Raw genomic sequence first — 20829 nt, 5'->3', positions numbered from 1 at the left:
AATAGATTTTCATTGAAATTGTTCTTATCAAATTTGGTAGAACCTTTATGTAAGAATTGAAGCCCCCAAGGGAGAATTGGGAATTTTTCTAATAGGGGATCAAAATGGTTTTCCCTGGAGATGGAAAATTCGTCCGCCAGGTTTTATCAATTTGCAAATTCTTCCTCAATTAATTAAAAGAATGAAATTGGCCGATATTATGACAATACTAGGTAACATAGATATTATTATGGGAGAAGTTGATCGTTGAAATGATAATTTATTTAACAGAGATACAAGACATCCATTCCTCGAGTATTTTTTTGTGAGTTTCTCCTCGAGCAATAGCCGGATGTATATGAAAAGACATTTTAACAAGTTAACAGCACATATATCACAATATAGGTTGAATTGAGAATTAATTTACTTAAATCTTGATGATTTTTATTTATAGAGGTGAAATTGAATGATAAAATCTCAATTTTTTTCTTAAAATAATGTAAATAGAAAAAATATAATTTTATTTTATCTTTTCTCTAATAACAATAATATCTTATTTTAGGAGATATTTTATCTTTCTAGTAAAAGATATAATTTTCTTCTTATTGTAATTATATCCGTCACATTCTCTGGATTCAATCCACTTGGACGGTCATCAAGGCAGAAAACTCCTCGAGTGCAAATAGTTGGTAACTTATTAATAGTTGGGAGAAGTGAAATTAACTGATGCAAGTGTGTAAGGAATCCTGTTGTAGGAGTCTCTTTCGAGCCAAAACAAAGTGGATGTCATTCTCAGTCATCTAAATCTTAAAACACTTTTTAAAAAAACAAAGTGCATTTTGCTCTTGTCTCAGGCGATAAAGTTAAGAGAAGACGATTGCTCCAATGCCCCCACCAGGGACATAATGTCCATGTCCAAGCGACAACTATACTCAGAATATAAATTTATTCAAATGATTTTGCAATGTAGTGTCATCAAACCTTGATTGATAAATAACCATGTTATCATCTGATGTTTTTATTGTTCAAAATTTTTATCGGAAATTCATTTTACATCGAGCAGAGATGGTGACGTTTCTGGACCAACTTAATAATCAGTTTCCCATTGTGAAATATTGTAGATGGATATAAGCTATAATACACCATCAGCATATAAAACAACACAGTTCCTCTTGTTCGTTGAAATTGATCGAGAATCATAAATTTCTGTGATCTTATTTAATGATTTTTTTTATTGGTAGTTTGGTTTAATGGCAAAAATCATCTTCTTATTTTTTCCAAACTTACTAAATTAGTCTCCCTATATTTTAATTTTTTTAATTAACCATTTGTGTTCTCATAACAAAAATTGAACGTTGGCCATTAAAAAAAATTTAATCAACATTCAATCTTAGCAATTGGGATTCAAGTAGTCAATTTGAAAAAAAAAAGGGAATTCTAATATGAAGAACCGATTTAGTGAGTTGAGATAAATAAAAAAATTATTTTTGTAATTAAGCCTTATAGTTTTTAATAAATTTTAACTAATAAAAAAATATATTTTTTTAAAAAATTATGTGGCTAACCCTCCTTAGAAACTACTTGTCAATTCCATTCTATTTCCATTGCACCAATATTTTGATAAGAGAACATATGAATTTAAGATAAAGTCTTATTAAATATTTAATATAACTTCTAGAATTTAAAATCGAGAGTACTAGTCAACGTAATTGGTGGTATTATATATTTAGAAAATACTGATATAATATGTACTGATAAAATTTAATATATTGATAATCTAGAAAATAATTAAAACGGCTATTTTAAATGTATTTATAATTAAATAAAAACATATTTTTTAAAAGGCATATATCTTGACGCTAACTCTGTTTTTTTTAATATATTACTAAAAGATTTGGTGTGAAAATTATGTCTTCAGATTTAAACTTTGTATAATGTTTGTAAAAAAAATAAAAATAAATTGACGTGCAGGTAATTGTTGCCATTCTTATAAAATATATTAAAGCTGGCTCGTTTAATTTTACCACACATACGTGGATATACATAAATAAGAAAATAAATATATGATTTAGTAAAATTAAGATCAAACCTTATGAGATCGCACTTAAGTTTTATGGATGTACGTACGCATGTAGTGATTAAACCACGATTTCATTTTTTTTTTATAACTAAGAAAGTTTAGGAGAACTGAGTCCAAAAGACTTGTCGCACTCTTCCACACAAGTTCATTAAACATTATAATTGTGTGTCTTAACAAATATTCCTATTTGTTTTCTTTGAACAACTAAACTAATAAGGAACAAAAGAAAATGTTTTTTCCGACAAAGTTGGTCCATTTGGATTCATTTTATTTGTCTTGACTTAGCAAGAATAAAGATGGTCTTAAAAACAGATATGAAAAGTTGGACAATGAAAAACAAATTCATTAAAATGAATGAAACTGAAAATTACTTTCTTGCGGCACATTTGGCGGCCAACACATGATAGAAAGTCGTCATTGTCCTGTTTTTATAAAAACAACATCGAATGAACTATTTAATCTTTTATTTTATTTTCTTTAGTTCAGTTTAATTTTTTATTTTTTAAAAAGTTTAATTTATTCTTTTATCTTATTTTTTTAATTATTTAATTTAGTCTTTTATTTTTTTAAAAAGTTTATTTTGATTATTTATCTTATTTTTTGTTCAGTTTAATTTTTCCATCCATTAATCATTCAATTTTTTTTTAAAAAAAAAGTGAAATGGAGGAGAAAGGGAGAAACTGAACTAAAATTTAAAGTATTAAAAAATCATTCTTAAATAGATTAAATGATCAAATTGAAAAAAATAAAAATAAAGGGTGAAACTGAATAAAAAAATAACATATCAAATAAACTTTTAAAAAAGATAAATGATTAAATTGAACAAAAAATAAAATAACTGATTAAATTAAAAATTTTAAAAGATAAATGATGAAACTGAAAAAAAATAAAATAAATAACTAAATAGGTCATTTAACTAAAAATAAAAATCATGATATTTGTGCTGATATATTTATACCACTCTTCTCATATTTCAAAGTGAACATTTTAGAATAAGATGAGTGTCAATAACACTAAAATGTTATATAATAATTAACATAAAAGTCTAAAATTAAAAAAAAAAAAAGATAAATTACATTTCTTCCGAAAGATGTTTAAATTACATGATGTTTTTTTACTTAATTACACTTTAGTTTGTTCTCCACATTATTGTCATTTCTCGAATTTGGTCTTTCATTATTTTTTTTTTCATGAATTTGCTCTCCATATTATTGTCATCCAAATAACTATTGAATGAATTTTTCAAATACATGGCTTTATCTATAACCTTCAGTGTGGTACTAACCATAGTTACCATGTAGGTGATATGAATACAAGTACATGGTTTGTCACTTTTTATATTATTTTTACTAGCTTCTTTGAACCTGGTATGTGACACATGATACTGTGAATTTGGTATTCCATACATAAGATTATTGACAGATTTCTGTAACTATGACACTAACAGCTAATTTTGAAGACCCTATCATTAATTTCATAACTTTGAAAGATACAATGAAGGAGTAATAACAAGAAAAGTGTACTAATTTTTGCGGTTACAAATTTCTATTCTTAGTTATTATAATCTGTATTTGTAGTTTTATTATTACAGATAGATAATCATTTAAAATATTTATTTAGCTATTGAGAATCCGATAGCAAAAGGGCTTGAATTCTAGTATGTAATATGACAAAACGAGTGCCGGCAAATATTTCATGAGGATATCAAGAGGACATGCAGCACAGAGGATAATCAAATATAAACTGAAAGAAAGTTAGAAGCTGAAGGTACATTGCCTTATACCAGCTAGCATCACGAACCATTTGCTAAACTCTACATTGTTAGTTACAAGTGAAGCCATAAGAAGCTAATTATCAACTTCAAACATCTGCACATGGAAGTAGAGGCTTGTGACTGCCTCCTGAATATTTGATTGGCATCAGAGCTGGATCATTATATGCTTTGACCAACTTATCATAAAATTCAGGCATGTTAGGCTCATTTTGGTCTTGTCTATCCTTCTTGATCAAGCACTGCAGGAAAAGTAGTTTCATTAGAAAGCAGAAAGGGAAAATGAAAAGGGAAACAACTCATAATTGAAAAAAAGAGTACATTCTGTAACTGTTAGATGCAAGTGATTTGTGGTTAATCAATTCCTTATATCTATCTTGGCCAAAAGATGCAAGTGAACAATTTCAGGATTGCCCAGAGTGACTATTTTTCAACAACCATAGTTAAATGTTTATCATGACATGAAAAAAGTGTTAGTAATAATCATAACTTCACAACTAAATAAGAGAAGATGAAAAACATACAGAAATCATAATCAACAAACAGAATCAAATAAATTAGCAGGAATTGTGAACCACCATACTTCCGCAGGATAAGCCTTGAAAATAGGAAAGAAACGTTTCTGGCAATACTCATTGAACAGAAGTGTGAGAATAGGCAGAGGCAGAGTTAAGGCAGATGCTATTGGAAGCTTCTTCAGCCCAAATATCCCAATTACTATAATATGCATCAGAACCAATGAAAAAATTGTGTAGTTGTGCACTGTAGGCCAAAACTCTCCTCCAGTCTGGTACTTTGCCATATAAACATTTAAGAGCTGTCACAAACATATTCCAGATTATCATAAGAACTTTAGTAATCACATGAGAAACAAATAGTAGTTAACAATTTTTAAAGACACGATGAAGCCTTCTACCAAGTTTCATCTCTATATAGCCATGACATGGACAGTTCCTATTTTGACTCCAGAATCGTATCATATGAAAGATAACCAAAACCAAAACAAATTAATTTAAATTAATCAAAGCAACCATAAGAATTAGATGGAGTTAAACATGGTCTTTATCATTTAGACTTAAGGCCTAACTCTATCCCACGAAATAAGTTTTTCAAGTGAGGAGAGGACTGCCCAAACTTTATAAACTCTATTTAAGTCTTATTATCTCTAGTCGATGTGAGACTACCAGCCTGGAGCATGGCAAATGCAGGTGGCCTAACAATTGATCTAAGATAGGCTCTGATATCATTTTAGGATATTGACTTAGGGCCTAACTCAACCACACAAAACCAGCTTGGTAAGGACTGCCCAAGCTTTATCAACTATTTCTAGTCGATGTGAGACTAAACCATCACCCTTGGGTTGAAATTAAGGCAATGCTCAAAGAGGCCGATACTAAAGCAGGGCAATTAAGGAGACTTTCCAATACACGATTACAATTTATTTTTCAGTCAGCCTTCTTGCATTATTTAGGGCACTAAAGTAGTGGATGAAATGCTTGATTGATAATACACATAGCACCCATAAAATCATTTTCTCCCAGAAGAGTCTCATTTGATAAGATCCATTTCTTTTCCATTGAAGAGCTTAAATGTTTAAGAAAAATTGTTCAAACATTGATAATATCACAAGATGCAGATAGTTCTATTGTAAAACATCATCTTATCTTTATTTTGCATTTCATATGACAAAAAAGAATGAGCTTTTCTTCTCATTGATCAGTTATATAGTGTTCATATCGAAGAAGGAAAAGTTTAGTATTGTATGGTGACTACTGTGAGAAAGATCAAAGACAATCCAGAAAGCCTCAAACAATTACAAGTCCAAAAGAATTGTGTTCGAACTTTTCCCAGCCTTGCCCTCTTGTAACCAAAAATAAAATATAAAAAAAGCAACAACAATAAGTTTTAGTTGCCAGATTAAAACCATATGTGTGACAAACTTCTATTGTAATCATTTGATAAGATTTATTTGCATCTCAAGTAATCTTAAGTTTGCAAAGGGATCACTTTTAATAAACAGGTAATCTGTTTGTCATCCTATATCCAATACATATTATACAACAAATAAGGAAGATCAAAGTATATAAGGAAACGGAAAAACAAAAACAATTTGCAAACCTGGTTGCGGTAAATGATGTATCCCAAACAAAAGTAGACCAAGAGAAATGGAAGTATTAGAGGAGCAAGGATGAAGTATATAACACCAAGAAGACCAAAGAAAAGAATCCTGGGAATTTCACTGTGGTATTGAATTGATGGTGCCTCAAAATCATCATCATCACTGTCTCCAACAAAAATTATATTAATATAATTGTAAAGGAGTGGAATCAATTGAAAGAGCTCTGATGCTATATTAGTCCATCCGAATGTCACAACATATGCTATGAAGAATGATGCCTGCACCAAATATGAAATATAGATTAAATATGAATTGTCTATCTTATAATTCATGCAATAACAAATCATGCACAACAGAATAGATGTTTCCTGCAAGTAAATACATGTAATGCAAAGTAGTAGTAAATAAAACATTTATGGACCACTGAGAACACAGAGAGATAGAGACTCAAAACAGTAAGAAAGTTGTCCAGTCTTGCAACAAATCAGAAATTAAAACTCACTGAAGCTAGCATGAATAGAATAACTGTGAGAACCAAAGGGGAAAAAATTATCAATACCTAGCGAAGGGGAAAAAGATAGCCTTGAGTAAGCTGACATTCTACTCCATAAATATACACTACAGGACAGAATAAACTGTGGATTGCTTTATTATCCTTATTCTTACCAAAACCCTCATAAATCATTTAAGATAAATTTCTACAAATTGAAAGGTAATATAGGAATTAAATATTTTCAAAGTTTGGTCGCAAATCCTCATCCATGTTGTCACAAAAAAAAAAAAAAGAAATCCTCATCCATGCATCTCTGAGACATAACAGTTTTCCTAGCTTCTTTTTAGGTTTCAACTCATAATTTTTATGCAGACTGATAGGGAAGCTCCTTTGAGATGACATAGTCTTTTTTATCATCATTTTTCTTCTGGTTTCTTGCTCTCTTAATAACTTCATCTTGATATAAACAATTTAGAAACTTCTCATAAAACTAAAATGATTTTTCCAAAGCTTCAGGAAAATACATTTAGTACACAAGGAAAAGCATCTCACGACGTAGAAAATAAAATGCTGGTAAGCCTTGAAAAATGGGCACACTTTGTCATTTCAAGGAAAAGTGTTCCTCAACATTGAGAGACCTTTAGAAAATAGTGTAACATGAAATAAGTCAATTTTTCACCTGTGCTGGTACAGCTTCTGCTAGTACTCTGGGAAACTCTTTGGGCTCAAGAAAGATAGTCAATCGATAGAGAGCTGACCCTGATAATACATTTGTAAAGAAAATGTTCCAAATTGTAAACCATAATACTTTAGAGCATGCACTTTTTTGTATCTGACTCCATGATATGTATCCTTGCAAGGATGAAAGCATAATCATAATAGGTGGCACAGCAGACAGAAACATCTGAAGAATCAGAATGGGAAAGTATCCTGTTATAACTTGGCTTACAACTGCCCTGCAAGAAGACATTAGGAAACTCTACTTTAGTTGCAAATACACACAACAGGCATTAGTGCTACTGATAAAACAACAAATCATACTTGCAACTTACAATCACAAACTCAACAAGTTAACTTCTAGGGAAAAAAAAGGAAAAAATTTGTTAACATAAAGCCATACAACGCATATTTGAGTGCCTATACTATCGTGTGCACGTTAGCTGTTTCTAATACAGTGATGATTGTAAGTAGGATGAAGTATTGGAAGAGAAATAAGCATCCAATTACCAAGTAAGAAACTTTGGATGGTAATATGAATCATCTGGTTAAAATATTATGTTAGAGATGACTTTGGTGATAACTTCATCTAGATGAAAACTAAAATAAAGTTGTCATAGCATCAGAGAGAATTATATAATTCAACTTTTAGAATTCAAGCCGTAACTATACTACATGGCTTATTTATCTTTTATTTCAAGTGAGATTTTGAGCATATATTCTATTGAATCTATTCTACCTCAAAAACTACACAAGCAAGAGAAAATTAAAAGTACCCTGCACAAAAATAAAGTAAGATGTGCACTTAAATTTGGGCTGAAAAATAAATCTCATTTCTCATGTTACACAAATGCTCAAATCTTTATGTATTGATCTAACTCTAGCATAAATAAGTAGGGAAAGAAAAATTTCAATGGGAAACATTTCCAACTTACATTCTCAGTATGCATCTCAGAGAAGGGAACATGGTTTCCAACTGATCAAGATGGATAAGACCTTGTACTAGAGCAACTGGGATCAAAAATAGGATTGTAAGAATATTGCATGCAACATAAGCCACCAGCTTGCTGATCCATCTTCTAATGAATGTGACAGAAAAGAAAGGCCAATAAACATCATGAGGCTCTGGAGCTTGCTCAGTACTCCAGTCTGTGGGATTGACACCTTCTTGAATGTTTAAAGCTATTGCAGCACCAAATCGTGACTTAAATGAGACAAAGGCAGCTGGAATTTCCTTTTAAATTGAAAGTAGTTATTAAACAAGTGGATAATTAGATATTCAACTTAACCATGAAAAATTATATCTACTGTAGGATGGAATATCCATATACAAAAACTTTGCAAAATCAGAATCTAGTATTTTAACAGATAAGTTAAGGAAAAAACAAAGGTTATTCAAAACCAAGACTGATTACATGAGTCATGTGACTAATTTGTCTTTATTGGGTTAAGTTTGACATTAATTAATAAATTGGTGGATTAATTCTAACATTAACAAGACAAAGAAACTTTTTCATTTCAGCATATGGTTGATAGTTTTGGAAACTCATTGTTCCATGCCTAAACCAAATACTTTTCTAAGGTTTCTTTTGGACTTTTATTTTCTTTTGGACAAATTTGTGCCAAATGATTTATTTAAACTATTGGCTCTACCTTCAACCTTATATGCTGAAAGCTCTCTTCCCAGTCCTTTGATATTCATTCTGACCATATTTACTTTAGTTTGATATTTTACTATTTAACATAGAGACTAAATTTTTGAAAGTAGAATCCTTATTTTGCCTGGTGCAAGCATCCAATAAACCAAGTGTCAGTTCATTGGTGTTTATATTGTAATTCATCCATCTTATTTCAGGAGTGGTCAGTCAAAACGTGTAGCATTGGTCCTTAGAAAAGTAGGTTTAGACACCTTCATCCTGGTTCTTTTTTTTTCCTATTCATATTTTAGTTCTCCATTCTCATTTAATATAGACCTGCAATTTGAAGATGTAGTAGTGCAAATATTGTGCTGGTATTAAACAAGTAAGAATGAACAGAAAAAATTATAAAGAGCACAGTTTGGGTAATATTTCACTTATGATTTGCTTTAAATAGATTATTTAATGAAAAATATTATCCAATTATTTGGATGTTGTTAGATAGGGTGCAAACCACATCAGATATTAAACTGCCCAATTGGAAACACAATTAAGTACAACTGAAGTCCTGAAGGTTATTAATGCCTAGAATGATAGTTAGTTACCTTTCCTGCCAATGAAGACTGTTCCATTCTCACATTATCTGCAATGTCTCCCAATGTCTTTTCATAATGATCTAAAATATCAACTTTGTGACCAAAAAGTCCCAAACATCCATCACGCCTATGCCGTTGAGGAGCATTATCTTTATCTTTTAGTTGGGTAAGCCTTTTGTACAGTCTCTCTGCATCAGTCTGAGAGGAATAAACTTTTAATAATAAAAAAGTACAATATAGGTAATACTGAAAAGAAAATTGTAGTTAGGTACAACTAAATATTGCTAAGAAGTTCAAAGTTCGGCAATATACAATATTCAAATCCAAACCACCACCACCCCCCTGCCTCCGGAAAGAGAGCAATCTTGCAGAAAAATGAATAATGGATTATTTGTTTCTTAAAAAAATAACAAACCAAAACTATTTAAGAAAAGCCTGTCAAAACATCAATGAAACTATAAGTTTCACATTTTATCTGAGGAAAATGTCTAACAAAACCTCCTAAGACACAACCCATTGGGCTTGGCCACAGAAGAAATATAATTATAACTGTTTTGGATATAAAAAATGTCCATGGACCATCACCTAACAACCTAAGTTTTAGAAGAGTAGGTCATTAAAGTCCTTTATGACCAAGTGGTGGTGAGTTCTATCCTTACCTCCCCCATCTTCTGAATAAAAACTAAGTTCCAGCACAAGGTAAGATGGGCCTGTGCAATGTCCTCCTATCAATCCCACAGTTCATCCAAAATATAATTGGCAGGAAGGTTCTTTAACCTTGTCAAGGAGCCATTCTACCTTAAAGACCAAGTTATTATTCGATAAAGAAAGAATGGGTTTTAATTTTGACTTAGTTCTCAATGTTCTTTATGTAAAAGCACTATTCCAGAGGAAGTTACACAAAGCTAAGCACTAACTATAACAATTAAGAGGAATCCAACCAACACTCCTTTTGACAGCATGGGATTTCATCCAACAACAAAGTGTTGAAAAGAGTACAAACACTCTCATTTATGTGTTGTACTAGACGTTTTCATTGTTTTCCTTGTGGCCTTATATCCACCCATTTCAGAAAAGAAAGGAAAATTCCAGTGCTTTGAATAGTGTTCTCCTTGCAGATATGTGGTGTATTTTGTTGGAGTAAGAATTTAGGGATATGATTGTTTTCTTGACCTCTTCCTAAGTTCCAACTCAGGTGTTTTTGGAGTTTATTTTCCAAATATGCAAATAAAATGATATGAACTCACTAACTGCTGTTTTTTTAATCTGTTTTAATGTTCTAGTTGTTTTCCTTTTTAGGAATGTTCCTGATGATCTTCCATCATCATACTTCTTTTCTCTTAATGGAATTTAGATATTGAGAAGACAAAAACTTTCATGATTAAGAATTTGAGGTACTATAACAGAAAAATAAACAATACAAAATTAAGCAAGTGTCAAGAGAAAAAATTGAACCAATTAGAACTCCATAAAACTCTTCTTACAACTAGAATTTGAAGTTTGCTGCTTCGACGAACAACTGAATGTGAATGATAAGTAGAAGGGTGATACTCCTGGAAGAAGTGCTCAACAATATCGTTACAGGTGCTTCCATGTGGAACAGGAATACCTCTAACTAATATAGTAAAGTGATGAGGCTCAGGCTTGGATGAATAGAAGCAAGCAATTCTTTTTGATGAAATATGCTCATACTCCTGCATATGGAATTAACAGAAAGCATGAAATTCAATCATTATCTTTATAATTTAGCAGAAGTGGAAAAATCTGATGCATGTAAGAAGCAAACTTGAACTAAAATAACTTACATCATAAAGAAGAATGCAGACAACTCCAGTGAAAACATATGCGGCACAAAAATGGATCCATAACCTTGAGAAAGGCCAAATCTAGCGATCAGAGTTACCATGTTATAACTTAGATAAAAATAATAACACTCATGAAGAAATCTTTCATTCACACAAATGGTGTAATTACAACAGCAAAGAAATAAATTTTTATTACAAGTGCTAAGATGGACTTGCATATTTTGCAGATGAAAATAAGTACTTAAAACCAGGAGTTCCAAATGCAAATGCATGACAATGGTAAATTAGTCATGCTATCATAACTTCCTCTTCCATTCACGGGAGGATCAGATGAAAATTTGAAATCACAATCATATAACATTAATAGAGAAATGAAAAGAGAATGAAGATTTAACTGTTGAATGCAACCAGTAACCTGATGGCATTCGATGGAATAACCTTTATGGACACAATGAATAGGTGAGCATCTGATATATATCATAATATTAGATGATAAAATCAGCACACCTTGAGAATGGAAAAAAAAATATAATCATATAAAACAATTATAACTATGAGATTACATAAACAGATAAGCCTAACGCTCTTGATACCCCGGTCTTGAAACACAGTATGCATATTGCATAGGCAGCAGAAAAGCTTTGAAATACCTACAAGATTTCACTTTCCAGCATATAGTGATAGGATGAACGTTTCATTCCTAATTTCTTTCTAACACTTTAGTTAAAACAAATTTAAAAAACAAATGGTCAAAGACTCAAATTGGAAGAGAAAAGTGGAGAGAAGGGAAGTAAACCAATTGTTTTAAATATTTTGTAGTGGACTTTCAAGGTGCCAGAACTCCAAATATCAAGTATATTCCTTTCCAAAATTTCAAAATGCACAAGCTTCAAAGATGGAGATCTCCATAATGGACACTCTCCCTTAAAGTTTGCAGACTGTACATGATGCATGTGACAATTCTATGTAGTGGTTAAAATGTTAATATCTTTCGATTCATAACTGGGTAAAACTATAAGCAAGGCTATCAATTTATGCCTTGTGGGAAGGATTACTCCAAGTTTCAAACATATATTGGAAACACTTTAAACAACCAGAAGCAAGTTAAAAGAACATATTTCATTAGATGGACTTCATAAGAGAGTCAGTAAATGGTGATTATAGGGAAAACATCTATAACTAGTGTCACACCTTTTAACTTTTAAGTACTTCAAGCCTATCATCATGCTAGTGAGAAAAAAGTGAAAGAAGACCATACTTTAATGTAATTCACTTCAAGATAGTAAAAACATATGTTGGTTCTTCAGTTCTACTCATCACAAAGCCCAATAATTCATATATACTAAAGACATTACATATATATACATGCAGATTCATCGATCAAAGAAAATGAGACTTCTTGAATTTGATGTAAAAAAAAAAACAAATAAATTAATATTTCATATATGCATTGATCTTTATACTGAATAAATAATACGGTTAATACCTAAAGAGTTAACACTATCCTGATCAATAATATTCACCTGTTTGAACCATTGTTAACATTTGAAATACTGAAGGAATCCAAAGACTTGTTTTGAAAATCAGAATCATCATGAAGTTGACTCCCCGTACAATTAATTGGAAGAAGAATGAGTAGCCCCACAATTCCACCAAAAGTAAATATTTTTAAACTGCACATATCACAAAGAGGGGGAAAATCAGTAAACAAAAAAAGTGATCCCTTCAAACAACATACAGCATGGTGACAGAAAATAGAAAGACCAATATATATTTTGCAGAAATGCAGATATATAAGTAATCAGTGACTCAGTGGCTACAGATGGATATATTATATCATATTGGCAAAAAATTTAAAATTAAGTCCAAGTTAACCAAATGAATATACATTTAATCAAATTTAGAATATTGTATAATCAATGGCAAAGGGAGTCCAGTTCTGATGCAGAAACCACCTATGCATATTTACTTATGTATAGCCATATATAAACTTGCATAAACATAGGTCAGTTACATACATAATGCAGGAATATCCATCAAAATCAGTAAAAGAGGCTTGGTTGGCCAATGTAATATATTTGAGTTTAAAAGGACAAGACATGATAGTTCTTTAAAACCTAGAAACCATTGAATAATTTAACTCACCTAAAGACAAATATGCGCATGAAAACAAAAGCATCTAAGCCGGCAGTTGATAAAAATTCTTCTTCAGAGGTCTCCCATGCTTTTCTCACCCAACCAGCAGTAGTAGCAGGTAACAAACGTTCCAAGTTAAATTGATCACCCTCTTGACGTTTCCCTTCAGAAACTAAGCGTGGTGCATAGACGGTAATATTACCAGGCTGCTTCCTCAATACAGAGTAGAGGGTGAAAAATATAAAACATAGGCCAAGGTTAATTACAACTGAAGTTAGAAGAGCAGCAAGAATCATTATTGAAATCTGGTTCAAATGACAACACAACTGTATTCCTGACTCCTGAAATTAAATAAAACAGAACTCTCAATAGTTGAATAAGGAATGCATGTTCAAATAATCACTTTGAACCAATCCAGTTAAGTAAAGTGTATTCACAAGAGGACAGAATCACTTCACCAGAGAAGGACAAAACCAAAAAAAAAAAAAAACCACTGTCACTTAGAAAAATTTTAAGAAAACTAGCCGTGCAAATGCACTGAGCAAAAGGATGTTGAGCTTTCCACACAAAACCTGGTAGTCTGAAATAATCTCATCTGAATGTATATAATTTTGCAACTCAGTAAGTCTAGGATGGTGGTCGTTAAAAAGTTGGCATTCTTTAAATGGGGTTAGTCTTTGTCTGCTATACATGGAGGATAAAAAAAGTGCATAACATGCATGTATTGGCAACTAACCCCATTTTCCTTTCTTAGATAGCAGAGAATGCTATGTTGCTATAGATGAAGTTTTGGAGTTTCAAAAGTTAAGTGTTGCACATAGCATTAATGTTTATGCTAATATATGTTAGAGATCCTAAATCGAACGGAAATATATGACCAAAATAGAGTATATAAATAGGGAGCAATCCCCATCTCTTGAGTTAGGCTCAAACCTAAATTCTAAAAATGTCCTCATATTGCATTAGCCATCACCAACATTTGAGCCTATAATTTACACAGTACACAAGTCATAACTAATTGAATGGAGTGATCAATTATTAAACTTTTACTGGTATGTTACACACAGCCCTTCAATTTTTACGTTGGAAATCTAAAAACAGAAACCTTGAGACATTCTCATTCTAGGCAAATCCTATATCATAATAACTCAATGAGCATTATAGATTAACTAAAACCAAAAGGAAATTATCATGTCACAAACCCGAACAACTCCATTAAGGGTAGAAATTTTTGTCAGATGCAGTCTTAAAAACTTTCCGTTAATTTACACATCCACTAGTTCACGAAAGTATATAAGGTCGATAAAAGATTGTGATTTCAGATTTCAACGGGCTTGGTCAGATATATTGTCAGATCATTAAACAGATCTACATCCAAAGGTTCCTTTGATACAATTTCTAAGAAACTCCCAAGTTGCTGTTAGCCTATTACCATACATTTTTGCATGCAAGGATACGTTGCTTTACGAATCTTTGTTAGGAACGATACCAAGACACAAGCACCAACATAGCCGAATTGGTAGATTCATAATGAAACAAAGATTATACACACACACATATGTATATATATAGATTATAGACCAAATGGTATTGAAGAATTTGTTGTAGAGATCGAGAGAGAACCTGGCTATGAAGCAAAAGAGAGAAGCATCAGTGAGTACAGTTGCGAGGAAAATTAATGATACAAATACAAGGAAGGAATTTGTGTGTGTGAACATGAACAACAACAACAACATGGGGCCAACAAAAATACAAAATAAACTACGTACCGATCAAGTTTGTTCTCCCGCCTTTTTTGGTGGTGATCATCAAACCCCACGTCCACGTGTCAATGCCTCGTTTGTTCGTTTTTGTTGGCTTCGTCAGTTTTTTTATTTTTCTTAAAACACAAACGGACATTGTTTCAATGCTGCTTTGGACACATTACGTGTTCGAGAGGAAATGCGAAAGTTCCTTAAAGCCTTATTCCGGGATAATGTGTTTTTGGGGGATAACATGTGAAGTTTATTTTTTTGCAGATAACTGTGTACATTTTTTTTAAACATCATATTAATATATTGATATGAAGTTATTTTTCTTAAAGTAACAATGAATATTTTTTTTCCAACAAAAATCATTCAATTATTTCTTTTTAACAAATTTATTATATGTTATATTTTTATCGATAAATGTTAATTTATTAGTTGTTAACTTTTTTTTAAGTAAAATTTTTTTAACTCATGATCTCTTTTTTCTTTATTTATTATTAAATCAATCTTACCTACGAGTGAATGATTATATAAAACTAGTTTAAACGAGAGAGACGTAATCCTTTTTAATAGTAAATTAAATAATAGATTATAATGATGATGATCAAACAATGAACGTGGAGGCACCAAATATTCAACAATTGCAAGTGTTCTCTAGATATGCATCCATGTAGAAAAATAAGATGCAGCGCTATCCACGTCATCGTCATAGTTCCCTACATAACCCTGTCCTGTTGGTCTTTTCAACAAAAACTCTGCTCCTTTTGTTATTACTCAAGTTTTTTCCAGCACTTCAGGTGCATGAATGCATGCTCAACTTCATCAATCATCAATCATCAATGTCTCACTCGAATTAACTAATCAATTAATTATCTGTATTGTATAATTGGTAGCTAATTTTCGATGAGAAGATTGTGGATTGTGTTTTCATATTTTGAATTTGGCAACTTTAGATTGCATTGAAATATTGTTGTTGAACAGAGAATGAGTTGACACACACACACACTGTTGTGCAGTTTCACTTAATATCAATTGATTTAGAGATAAAATCTAACATGCTAACTCAAAATAATACTATACGGTTCAACCAATGAACTGACCAGATAATGAGCTTGAATAACATTAGATAATCCAAATACAAGTACTGATGGGATCTTATTTAAATTGGCTCTGATCCAATGCCCATTTCTGGCCAGAATTGATTTTGCAAGTATGAAACCTGAGTCTCAATAATGAATTCCTACAATGTCAACCACTAACACATCTATATTTGATGTCAAAAAAAAAAAAAAAACTCATCTATATTTTGGATATGAAGCTCTTATTCTATTTATAACACACTCACAAAATTCTTCAATGAAGGGAATATAGCTTCTTGGGAGATTTCATACAGGAAAACACATCATCTAGCACTTCACACGGATGAAAACATGGCATATTTTCTTAAGCCAAATAAACAAGATATTAAGCGTATAAACTGTGTGATTGTCTGTTTGGAATATTCTCATCAAGTACAGTCCCAAGTAATTTTCAAGCAGAATATGGAATCCTGAGGGCCATCCTTTGAGCAAGCCAAGGTTTCTCTGGTTCTGGATCAATGAAAGGATGCGTGAGGAACTGCTCAGCTTCTTCATCCAACAATTCTCTACACCAGGTTACTCTTTTTGATGGACAGCAACCAGGTCCAAAACACCTATAGTTATCATAAAATTACTTCAAACTTCTTGAACTCAACTAACAAATTTTGCATTTAAGGCAAGTAAAAAGTGTTTCCATCAGCATATTCATGGTGTTAGTATAACACATAACATTCTTTATTCAAATCAAACTTCTAAATTTTGAATCTTTCGGCAACAAAAAGAAGCAGTTCACTATCTGAGTATAACATAAACTCACATTTATAATTGTTGCACTAATCTAGAACGGTTTCATACCCTGCAAAGCAAAAAACATTGCGAAACGATCTACCTGTATTCATAAAAGCAAACACTTCTTTCATTCTCCATTTTCCCCCAGTTATCCCAGCCAACATGCCTTATACATTGATCCATGTAAGTGTATGCAAAGACCACCCTTCCAAAAGGGCCCCACGGTCGTCCAAGATATGCATATGAATTTCCTCCATTACCCGTGATAACGCATCTGCAATGGCACCAGAGACTACTCCGGTAAAATACTTACAAGGAACCAAATGGTCCACAGAACATAAAAAAAGATTCCCTGATCAGGGAGGACTATAACCAATAAATTACAGAAAGTCTTAGCCTAACAACATTTTATTAGTAAACCAATTTATAAAGAACATTTTTCTAAATATTTTTTCTCTTAATTAATTTCTCTTTTAGTCCAAAAATTTGAATTTTTTTAAAATGAAAGAAATAAAAAGGTAAATTAGCATAAACTTAATGTCCCAATCTTTTATTTATCATTATAAACATTATATAACTCTCTTTACTTAAAAATAAAAAAATTGGCTTGCCTTCTGTTTTCCTCCAAAACCACACTCCCAAATATAACCTTAGAAAACAAGTTTAATGCTAAATTCAGTATTTCTTTTTTCTATAAAAGAAATGCAGAGAAGTAGTTTTAGAGGGGTGGTTGTGGCGATGTAAAAGTTTTAGCCCCGTATTCGATATCAAAAGTCCTAAAACAACTTGAAAGAAGGCTAATTTAATGTAAATTTACAAAAGCACTAATTCCTAAGCCTAAAAGGACAATCTCAATTTTCTCATCAAATACTGATGTTAGAATACGTTAGGAGTACAACTGCACTATTACTTGACCTAAGATATTAGTATAAATATGAGTATTAGGCTACTTGTTTATGACATCCCATAACATCATAATATTATTCAAAGTCTTCTTTATTCAATTCACATTGTTGAATAAAAACATATGATCTTAAGAACTAACTCTTTCCTCATTGGACAGTTTAGAGAAGTTCTAAAGTCTAAAGTGCAGTAATAGATGGTAGATGAGATTGTTAACACTGGAAAATGATCAGTTACACACCTTAAGAATACATAACCAGTTGTTTCCTGTGATGATTTTCTGCTCTGTGCGGTTATGAAGCCCGCAGACTTGCAGTGGATATGACAGTGCTCCAAAAGTGCAGTGCTATTGCCAAAGATGAAGTCCACACTTCCTTCAATGTAGCAATCTTTCAAATATTGTTTACCGTAATGTAAGTACAGTGTGTCCTGCACCATAATCATCAAAGAAATTTATCCACTTGTAACTTCGATAGAATCTCCTTAATGAAACAGAATCGGGGGATTCAACATAAGACTAGGTAGTCTGCTGATCATGGCCCCAAGTTAATTTAAGGTACCATTCTTTTCAAGAGAACAGGCCAGAAAAGTGACAATCAAAATTTACACAGGAAGACATCCATCAAAGCAATCACTTAAACAATGAATTTTTAAAGAGCATAAGCAAAGATGAATTTTTTTAGGCTCTTCAAAAGTTTTTCAGCAATTCAACATACATATATATCACCAACACACACAAAATCATAAAACCTATATAAAATGACATCAAGGCGGTGGAGCTCTGGAACTACCTGCCATCCAAGGAACCTGCAATTGTAGAAGGCACATCGATCTGCTGTTACTCTAATTGCAACTGCTTGCCCTGAACCCTGTCAGAAAGAGAAGGAAAAGAAAGGAACACTACATAAGGTCTTTTCATAGTTTCTACCTGTAAATCAAACCTCTGAAGAAACTAATTGAGATGTAGGTATATAAAGCAACAATTCCAAATCATCTAAAGATTTTACAACCAGATAATTGACTAGCAAAAGAATAAATGTCAAAGGATCTCTATTCTCTCTCTTCAGCAATCAGTAGATCCAAAAAGAAAAAGCTTCAAGTTACCAGTATTCTTTCTCTTAAGTAAACAAATAAATTTGTAAGTAAGACAATTACAGGCCATCTACATGTATCAACAAGTCAACTACTGACAAAGGGAAGGAGGGGAAGGAAACTATCCAACTTGCTTTTGAATTGATCCATCAAAGTGAATAAGTGATAAGAAAGAAACTAGCACAATCAAAAACCTTGAAAAAATTGAAATTTGACAACACAAGCAATGGAATGCATTACCTCAGGCGCAGAATTCTCGAAAGTAATATTCTCAGCAATAAAGTCCTCCCCTTCCACAATGGTAGTTCCACAACCAAACGTCCCAGTCCCTATCACCCTCGCAGGCTGCAACAAAAAATCCAACACAAAAAATAAAATTGTTTTTTTGACACATACCCACCAATTCAAATGAAGAAATTAACAATTTTGACACATACCCATTAACGCAAAGGACGAGAGCATTTAAAAAATGAACAATTTTGACACATACCCATTAACGCAAAGGACGAGAGCATTTAAAAAATGAACAATTTTGACACATACCCACCAATTCAAGTGAAGAAATGATCAATTTTGGCACATACCCATTAGCCCAAAAGACGAGAACATTTTAAAAATAAACAATTTTGACACATACCCAGAAAGGGTATCTGAGGGAAAAAGACAAAGAGAAGAGAAGGTGCGTACTTGGTGGTGATCAATTCCGGTGGCAGTGTTGTTCCAGGTAAGCACGGTGTCCTCAGGGCTGAGAGCGGCGAGAGTGATGAAATTCTTGGTCTTGGGAACGTACACCGGCTGCCGGTAGGTTCCCGGCGAGACCCGAATCACCGTCCGGCGAATGTTGCCCAGCGGCACGGCGTCGATAGCCTCCTGCACCGTTTGGAAATCTGCAGTCCCGTCCTGTGCCACCGTGAATATGCAAGCTGCCATTTTCTAGAGAGAGAGAGTGTGATTTTGGGGTGAAGACAGAAAAGAAAACGCACGAAAGGTATCACCGTCACTCACATCTCCAGAATGTTGTGTTTTTTGGATTGTGTTGTGTCTGAGACTGAGTTAACAAATGGAATGGTCGAGTGAGTGGGGTGTCACAGTTAACAGAGTTGCTGTCAGACACGTTTTTGCCTTCCTTCTCAATCTCATCTACTTCGCTGCACTTAACATTAGATTCCTCGGTGATTCACTTCTGGAAAGAGGACAGGATACTATGATTCTAATTTTCTAATAAAAAAGATAGAGATCCGAAAGTTACTCTTGTTAGTCTCAAGTTCAACTATTCTAGGATGAAAAATATTTTAATTGAACATTTTTAATTTTTCAAGTTAGTTTTTTCTATTTTTTATTTTTTATTCATTTATATTTTTAAAATGTATTTTGAAAAATATATTTTTCTTTAATATATAAAGATATTTTTAGTGCATGAAAATTAAACTTAATTATTAAATAAGAATATAATTAATCCTGCCTAGGGTAGCTTTGCTATTCTTAGCCGGTCTCAAGCCCGGATAAAAGGAGAGGGTTGTGTTAGGCTTTCGACAGCCAACGTTAAACTTTGTCGAATCTCTATGACATGGATCAATTACGTAATAATGTGAATGCTAGGTCGTTGCCCGGAAGCAACGCGCTGTATGGCTCGAGTACAGTGTCAAAAGAGCAAGGGCCACTGCATCGCCGCCCGGATGTAGTGAAAAGTAAGCAAGGGTTTCCACATTTTCGTGAACGGGTGTGGGTAAAGAAGCTAGTTCATGACAGGAGGATTCGCTTTGGTACATGGAATATAGGCACACTTACTGGAAAATCTATGGAAATAGTGGATGTTATGGTGAGGAGGAAGATCAATTTTATGTGCCTACAAGAAACTAAGTGGACAGGTGAAAAAGCGAAAGAA

At 32.5% G+C, this 20829-nt stretch overlaps 2 protein-coding genes across 2 annotated transcripts; both read right to left on the bottom strand.

The window, feature by feature from the left end:
* Positions 1 to 3774: 3774 nt before the first annotated feature.
* On the bottom strand, positions 3775 to 15333 carry LOC100794575 (CSC1-like protein HYP1). Its single transcript, XM_003551698.4, has 11 exons — positions 14957 to 15333; positions 13343 to 13674; positions 12721 to 12870; positions 11198 to 11261; positions 10877 to 11086; positions 9402 to 9590; positions 8095 to 8393; positions 7122 to 7398; positions 5949 to 6227; positions 4414 to 4647; positions 3775 to 4072 (listed from the first exon to the last, which is right to left on the bottom strand). Exons 2-11 carry the CDS (start codon positions 13627 to 13629, stop codon positions 3920 to 3922), a joined length of 2142 nt encoding a protein of 713 aa, XP_003551746.1. The 5' UTR covers positions 13630 to 13674; positions 14957 to 15333; the 3' UTR covers positions 3775 to 3919.
* A 1052-nt stretch (positions 15334 to 16385) lies between these two features.
* On the bottom strand, positions 16386 to 20172 carry LOC100795636 (pectinesterase 31). The gene is made up of 7 exons (XM_006602866.4): positions 19950 to 20172; positions 19632 to 19877; positions 19185 to 19289; positions 18644 to 18721; positions 18094 to 18281; positions 17050 to 17223; positions 16386 to 16774 (listed from the first exon to the last, which is right to left on the bottom strand). The coding sequence occupies exons 2-7, from the start codon at positions 19872 to 19874 to the stop codon at positions 16612 to 16614; spliced, it is 951 nt and encodes a 316-aa protein (XP_006602929.1). The 5' UTR covers positions 19875 to 19877; positions 19950 to 20172; the 3' UTR covers positions 16386 to 16611.
* Positions 20173 to 20829: the final 657 nt, after the last annotated feature.

The sequence above is a fragment of the Glycine max genome, chromosome 18 (genome assembly GCF_000004515.6).
Source record: "Glycine max cultivar Williams 82 chromosome 18, Glycine_max_v4.0, whole genome shotgun sequence".
Taxonomy (NCBI): Eukaryota; Viridiplantae; Streptophyta; class Magnoliopsida; order Fabales; family Fabaceae; genus Glycine; species Glycine max.
Note: the sequence above shows the minus strand (reverse complement) of the source record. Positions and strands in the feature narration are given on the sequence as shown.

Excerpts from the sequence above, each read along its gene's own strand:
- LOC100794575 (XM_003551698.4), bottom strand. The coding sequence starts at position 13,629 with ATGATTCTTGCTGCTCTTCTAACTTCAGTTGTAATTAACCTTGGCCTA. Across the intron at positions 9,591-10,876 it reads GCAAACTTCAAATTCTAGTT|ACTGATGCAGAGAGACTGTA; the intron begins GTAAGAAGAGTT and ends TATTCCTCTCAG. Across the intron at positions 6,228-7,121 it reads CAGAAGCTGTACCAGCACAG|GCATCATTCTTCATAGCATA; the intron begins GTGAAAAATTGA and ends TATTTGGTGCAG.
- LOC100795636 (XM_006602866.4), bottom strand. The coding sequence starts at position 19,874 with ATGGCAGCTTGCATATTCACGGTGGCACAGGACGGGACTGCAGATTTC. Across the intron at positions 19,290-19,631 it reads CCGGAATTGATCACCACCAA|CCTGCGAGGGTGATAGGGAC; the intron begins GTACGCACCTTC and ends TTTTTGTTGCAG. Across the intron at positions 17,224-18,093 it reads ACTGGTTATGTATTCTTAAG|ATGCGTTATCACGGGTAATG; the intron begins GTGTGTAACTGA and ends GTGCCATTGCAG.